General features: G+C 54.4%; 1 protein-coding gene across 1 annotated transcript; it reads left to right on the top strand.

Annotated features, from left to right (window-relative positions):
* The first annotated feature begins 373 nt into the window (after window positions 1–373).
* Window positions 374–5,276, top strand: Sohlh1 (spermatogenesis and oogenesis specific basic helix-loop-helix 1). Its single transcript, XM_051184012.1, has 8 exons — window positions 374–936; window positions 1,192–1,323; window positions 1,762–1,909; window positions 2,503–2,624; window positions 2,884–2,981; window positions 3,590–3,773; window positions 4,262–4,338; window positions 4,887–5,276. Exons 1-8 carry the CDS (start codon window positions 872–874, stop codon window positions 5,090–5,092), a joined length of 1,032 nt encoding a protein of 343 aa, XP_051039969.1. The 5' UTR covers window positions 374–871; the 3' UTR covers window positions 5,093–5,276.
* The last annotated feature ends 1,862 nt before the right edge of the window (window positions 5,277–7,138 follow it).

The raw sequence follows: 7,138 nt of genomic DNA, 5'->3' as shown, positions 1-7,138 counted from the left end.
TTGCAGGCTAGGATGGAGCTTTTGATGACAGGCTCCAGATGGGGGTCTCCAAACCTTGGTACTGGACCAGATAAAGAAATCAAGATGCAGGTGGCTGGCACGTATGGTTGTGTGTGGGGCAGGACCCAGGGCTCATGTGGCTTAAATGATGGCAGCTCTGTTGTTTGCTGGTAAGTGGAGCCAGTCACTTTAGGTTGGCCATGGCAGGCCAGGTGAGTCAGGGGAGGGCAGGTGCCGCTTGGCTCTGGTGATCCTGTAGTGTGGGTAATAACTGTGCACCTGCCAGAAGGAACAATGTGGGAGGGCATGCCTGGCCACGCTGTAGACCTCCTGAGACTGGCGGGGATCCCATGGGTGTCATCTACACAGTGGGCCAGCCTTCCTCTCCTAGCTAGATTGTGAGCTTCATGAGGGCAGGGCTGGACTCCAAAGAGCTGTAGACACAGAGTTACCTTAAATGGGAAGGAATCAACTCTTGGCAAAAGTGCAAGAAAAGGCCTGGGCACCTGGCAGGCCACGCCCCTAGAAACCCGCTAGAGACCTGATGGGTGGAACCATTTTGCTACTTTCTGGCAAAGGGGCCAGAACCCGGGCTGCAAGCCACCACGTGGACTGTAGCCAGGTCACGTGGCCTGAAGGCCAGCACGTGAGGCAGTGAGTCAAACACGAGGAGGGGCGGGGCAAGCCCAGCACGAGGTGGGCAGGCGTGAGGGGGCGGCGAGCCTCTTGTGTGAGAGCGGGCTTCCAGGTGCTGGTGAGATGCCGCGCTCCCGGGGGTAGGCAGAGTGGGTGAGAGGGCAGGCTGGCGGGCAGCGCTTGGGGTTATTTGTGGCTTCCGGTTTGTTGCTTCCTTCCCTCCAACTCCGTGCCAATGGCGTCCAGCGACCACGAGCGGACCTCTGAGGATTATGGAGTCTCCGGCTTCACGGGATGCAGGTGCAGTGTGGATTGACAGGCTCTGAGAGAGTTGGGTCCCAAGACCTTTTTTGCCCACAGCTGGCCAGAACACCCCATCTTGGCGGGGAGGAGTCAAGGAGGGGTCATGAGTTGGCAAGGTGGTATTCCTTGATGACCCAGGCCTGTCTGCCCCTTCCTTCCAGACGTCCATCCCAAATGGCTTAATTCTCCATGTGGGGTGCTGGTGGCTTTTGTGGGGTTAACAGGTCGTCTTGGCTTTGTTTTCTGTGGCAGGACTCCTCAGTCTGAGACTCGGGACAGCTTACAGACTCCCTCACAGGGCTCGCGCCCCCGCACAGGTCCTGCGGCTGCTGCAGACTGTGGCTCTTGCCTTCGGAGAAACGTGGTCAGCGAGAGAGAACGCAGGTGAGGGCAGCCTCAGGATGGACAGTGCTTCAAAGAAAGGGATGGAGGAGTTTAGGTCTGTGGTTTAACCAGGTTCTGTCCGTTTGAATCAGCCAGAATGAATACCAGATCCCCAAGTAAACTCAGCCTTGTGGAAGGAGGGCAGGAGCGTCACTACAGCTACTTTGGTCTGAAACCCTGGTGGTCCACAGACAAGTGTATTCATCCTCTAGAGGCTAGACCGCTGACTTGGATTAACCCCTACACATACCAGGGCGTGCCCTCAGCCAAGAGTTAACTGTGTGTCACAGTCCCAAAGGCTTGGGCTGCTGGAGGGCTGACCCTGCTGCTCAGGAGGCCTTGGGGGCTGCTCAGTGGTGGGTTCCAGAGGCTCTTTTCCCCTTTTGGTGAAGGCTAGACCTTTTTTTTTTTTTTTTTTTTTTGCTTGTCTGGAAGCAGGAGGCGGATCTCCTTGAGCTGTGAGCGCCTACGGGCTCTGCTGCCTCAGTTTGATGGCCGGCGAGAGGACATGGCATCCATCCTGGAGATGGCAGTGTACTTCCTCCAGCTTGCCCACAGTATGGCTCCTGACTGGGAGCAGCTCTCTGTAAGTTGTGGGCCTTGTCAGGCTTCTGCAGTGTATCTACTATTCTTGTTTAGGGGTAGGTAGCATTCTCCTTGCTCCCTTGGGCCCCATCCTTCAGACCAAAGTGGCCACGTGTTCTACACCCTCATGATGTATCTAAACCATACCAGTTGGTATTCTCCTGAGAGGGGAAAGTGTCCACTGTCTCTCCCCAACACTCTTGATTGGTTAGTTTCCCATGTGTGATGCCAGTGTTGGGGATTTCAGGGTCTCCACAAGCCCAGTTCTGGACAAGGATACACGCAGTTAGACTTTTCCTACCCTTTGATCCCAAGACTGCTGCCGGATTGACAGTCCCATGTACATTTGCCATGCTTATGCTTGAGGTGAACTCTGTTCTGATGACTTGAGGCCCTGTGGCCAAGCTGCTGGGTGGATGCAGCCTGACTCAAGAACTGTTTGAGGAGTGAAGCATCATCCCTGCACACGCTTCCCTGTTCAGGGCCCAGGCCAAGCTCAAGGGAATCCCTGGGCATCTGATGGGGAGGCTGGACTGAGGACAGCAGCTTCCCCACCCTGAGCTTCTGCCTGGTTTGTGTGGACTTAAACTTCAGGTTCCTCAGCCTTCCCAGGAGATGTGGCACATGTGGCAGGGTGACGTTTTGCAGGTAGCCCTGGCGGATCAGATTGAAGACAGCAAGCCAGACTCGGGAATAGCAAAAGCATCTGCAGCTCGGTTAGTGTCCCTCTGCCCCATCCTTGGCCCCAGGCTCTATCTGAACAACAACATTTAGCTGCATAATAGCACTTAGCCCCTCACACCCCTTTGAGGTATAAAGACTCAGTGAGTCTTTACAGTGGTACCCATGAGCCTGCTGTGACAGTATTGCAAGGGGTGATCTTGTCAGCAGACTCAGGACACTGGGAAGAATGGGGTTTGACTCTTCTGCTCTATAGGGCTCTGAGCTCCTTCTAAATGTCTTATATTCTTTCAGGGTGCAGGACCCCCCATGCTGTGGGATGCTGGGTATGGACCAGAGTCAAGCCATGGGGAGAGTGTCAGAACTGCTGGAGAGACCCTCCTCCCCCTCTGGTAAACCCTAGAGCACATTGTCATTCCATGGGTGGGCCATGGTTGGCACTGTTGCTGAAGGGGCTGCCTTGCCTGTGCCCAGAGTCTAGCAACTCTGTCTCACCTCTGCCCTCCTGAAATTGGGGTGACGCTGAGGCCTGCAGCCTTTCCACCTATACCTCCAGTACATGGGGTTTTGCTCCCCAATGCCAAGCCCTGGTCAGTAGGTACCAGGAGTCACCAGGTGGGGTGCCTCTGATGACAGTTTACACTTGCCCTTCCTGGCTGTTTTGTCTCCCATCATATGTATTTGCAGTGTCTAGAAGTATCAGTTGGCTGGGCAGAACTTATAAGTAGCCTCAGGTATAGGGGTCATGAGGATAGGCAGCTGGTCTGAGGGAGGGCTCAAGGTCACAGGAGCAGTGCTGAGGGGAGCGCCTGATCTGAACCCATGTGAGTGACCCAAGGCCTGGGGACTACCTTCTCCAGGAACCTGCCCTGACCTGAAGTTGGACACCTGGCTTCGGACACTCCCCTGCTTGGTTCCCTGTTCTGGCTTCCACATGTGCTGGCCTAAACCATGTGGCTGGCCTAAACTGGGAGGGCTAACCTTTCTTCTTTCCATTCAGAGCCTTCCAGCTTGAGTCCTGGGCTTTCACCCTGGCTTCCTCACTCATGGCAGTTAGCCAGCCCCCAGACAAGTGACATCATTTCCAGTGGGTTGCACCCTGTGGGATCCCTGGCCAGGGACACTGAATCTCCTGGCATGCTGGATGAGGAGAACTTGGTCCTGACATCTGTGCCTGATGCCAGGTGGGTGCATCCGTTTGTCTCTCTGCCTGTCTGTGGCAGCTGTCACCTGTACTAGTCTGCCTTTTTCCACTTGTGGAAGCTTCTGGTCCTGACTTCTACCCCACATTGAGAGGTGGCCCAGGCAGAAGGCCCAAGCCAGACTCACCATGTGGCTCTCTGATATGTGTTTCTAAAACATTTTTTGTGTTGTAATTATCTTTTGTTTGGGCTGGTGGTGAAATAAATTTGTGTTTGGGGAGCACACACCAGCTGGGGTGTGGGAGGGAGAGGGAGGGATGAGGCCATGACTGGAGAAGCTAGCACAGATCTCTGTTCAGCAGAGGTCTATGGCTAGGGCCTGCACCCTGTAGCTGTGGTTTCTACACTTGGCCCTGGCAGGCTGAGCGTCTGTGGAGTCAGAAGTGCCTTTGCAGGATTGGGATTGGTTTTTGTTGAGTTTCTGTTGCCCAGGTGCACTTGTGGGCACTAAGGGATCTTCTCATCTCCAGATACACCCCAGGGGCAGGGTCCGACGTGGTGGATGGAGCACCCTTTCTGCTGACCACCAATCCTGATTGGTGGTTGGGTGAGTGGGGCTGTGAGCCCAGGCTGCCTTTCCCCACACCGGCCCTGGCTCTAGGGCCTGTGTCCAACCTGACAGGACCAGGGAGATTGTGCCCAGGCCCAGCTTGCTCTCTGACCCAAGGTCCCCATGTCGTCTCCCTCTCCTTGTCTGGTGATGATCAGGATGACTGGCAGGGACAGAGGTAAAGTGTGACCATGTGTGACTGCATGAGCACATGTGGAAGTGGCTGTGTGGAGTCCTGGATGTTTTCTGTAGTGTCCCTCGGTCAGCTCCACTGGGCCATCAGGACATGTGGTAGACAAGGCATGTGCTGTATGTCTCCACTGCCTTCAGGGCCCAGTGCTGAGGGAACACTTCTGGGCTTCTGCCATGAGTGACAGTAGGGTCACCAGGGTTGGGCTCATCCCCCTCCACTGGGAGGAGAGAGACAGGTTCACATTCCCTACACACAGAGGGACAAAGGGCAAGGCAGTAGAGGCGTGAGAGGCCCCTGTGCTGTTAGTGTCTGGGGTGCATGCCTGCCATACTGACGTTCCTTTTTCTTTCAGGGTCGGTGGAGGGCAGAGAAGGCCCAACCCTGGCCACAAACAGCCCTACAGACAGGGCAGAGCCAAGCTTCTTGGGGGACCCTGAGCCCAGCTCCCAGGAGCTCCACGCTGGCCCCCTAGAGCTATGGGACTTGGATTTTGGCAGCCCTGGCCTGGCCTTGAAGGATGAAGCAGACAGCATCTTCCCTGACTTTTTTCCCTGCTAGTTTAGTTATGTCAGCTTGGTGGGGGAACCAGGGCAGCATGAAGCACGTGGGTAGCCTGTGCCCCTGTCCCTTGTCTGGGTGTTGTATTTTGGGCTTGGTTTGCAGCTGCGGTCTAATTTGAGGGAGGCTGGCAGGACTGTGAGTGGAATTTGTATTAAAGAGGAAAGTGGTTTTCCTGGCAGAAGCAAAATTCCTCTGGCTTTTGAGTAATTAATCCAATTCATTGGGCATATTGCCCCAACTCCATTCAGAGCACAGGCAGCTGCCTGGATTCTTTCTGAGAGATTCTCAGCTTGGTGGGTGCGCTAAATAACCTAGTTCTGTGCCTTGTTCCCAGAGCGGTGCTAGAGACTAGGTGCCACCCTCCTCCTCCTCTTCCTCCTTCTCCTCCTTTTCCTCCACCTCCAGATCAGGTATTTGGATTGGGTGGAACCTTTCATGGGGAGCCTGGTATCTTTTCTCCTAGTGCACCATGTCCTGAGGGAGGGAAGAGCTTGTTCCCCTTTACTGCCAGCCACTTCTAAACTTTGCTGTACATGGGCCCTTGGGGACCCTCTGTGTGTGCCCACACTCTCCACACTGTGCTGCTGTGGGAAGACTGAAGATTGGCACTGATCTTTTGTTCTGGGCAGGCTGGGGTCTTGTCCTGCTGTCTGCATCTGGAGACATCCCCAGGTCCCTGGGACTCCCTCCCCCATATCAGTGCCTGTTGTGGGGCCAGAGCAGCACAGCTCAATTCTTCTAAGAATCTTGAGCGTGAGATCAGAGCTCCCACCAGGCTGCCCCCACAGTCAGTGGAATGTTCCATTCATTCCCATGAGTCACTGCAGACAAAAGCTCAGGAGCAGGTGGCGTGGGATGAAGCACTTTGGGGCTGTGAGCGCTGAGATCATCTCACATCCCAGGAGCTGAGAGGGTCACGTGGTGGTCCAGGAGGGCCTAAGTGCTGTTCCACTGTGACCTAGATGGGTGCTGAGCATAGCTGTCCACTGCCACACCCAGGACCTCGACATCACCAAATCCCATGGTTTATAGGGCAAAGACCTTGGTCAGAAGTAGAGTGGCTTCCAGGTCCCCGGCTACCAGTGTGCCAAGACCACATCAGATCTCTCAAGCACAGGGATTGTGACCTCACTTTGGTTGTCTGCTGTTTGAGTTTATCTGTCAACTCCAATTGTCCGAATTCACGTGTCTTCTGGAAGATTATGTACTGCACGTGTGCATCTCCATGGGTGTGTTTGTGTGCACACTATATATGCTAAGGCAGACGGGCGTGTGTGTTTGTGTGTGCATATATGTACGTATGCATTTGTGTGTGTGGTACTTGCATATTTGTGTGCCCATGAATGCTGGTGTGTGTGTGTGTGTGTGTGTGTGTGTGTGTGTGTGTGTGTCTGCATTTATGTTAGTGTATGCTTATACCCATGTATTGGGCATAATGTGTGCACATCACAGCCATGGGGAGTGAATATTAAAGGTCTTTAGAGGCATAACATCTGCACCTGCCCTGCAGTGTGACTGCTCCCCTGCCCTTAGATAGGACCCACCATTCACAAGCATGTGGCTTGAGTCTGAGCCAGGGTCCTGGCCTGCTGCTCTGTCTGGTTTTGTCAGCCTCAAGGCAGGTCATGGAAGAATTAGCCATCTGGGTCCTACTCACCCCTCCCAGCAGATAGGCTGGATATGTTCAACCATCTCTGCAGCCAATCCTCTCTTGGACTTCTTAAACCTTGGGTGCCACTGTGGTCAGGTATGTGGCCTTAACTGTGGTACCTGAGGAAGGAGAGGCAGGGAGCCTGGCTTGACTTGTTCAGAGTCATGGCTTAGATACTAGGGGATTGAAGAAATTCCCACAGTGCATAAGGAGTAGACCCCATTGCAAGATGTTGGTGATCTCTTCATCCTTGACTAGTGTTAAGAATGAACAGAGGCCCAGCCTCACTCAGATGATGGGAGACTACAGCCCCACCCCAGGACCTGGAACTGAGGACAGTCGTCTTAGCAGTAGTACTTCAAGAGAGTTGGGGACCCCAGACCCCCCCATAC

Source organism: Phodopus roborovskii, unplaced genomic scaffold (genome assembly GCF_943737965.1).
Source record: "Phodopus roborovskii unplaced genomic scaffold, PHOROB, whole genome shotgun sequence".
Lineage (NCBI taxonomy): Eukaryota > Metazoa > Chordata > Mammalia > Rodentia > Cricetidae > Phodopus > Phodopus roborovskii.
The sequence above is the reverse complement of the archived record's forward strand: the minus strand, read 5'-3'. Positions and strand labels throughout refer to the sequence as shown.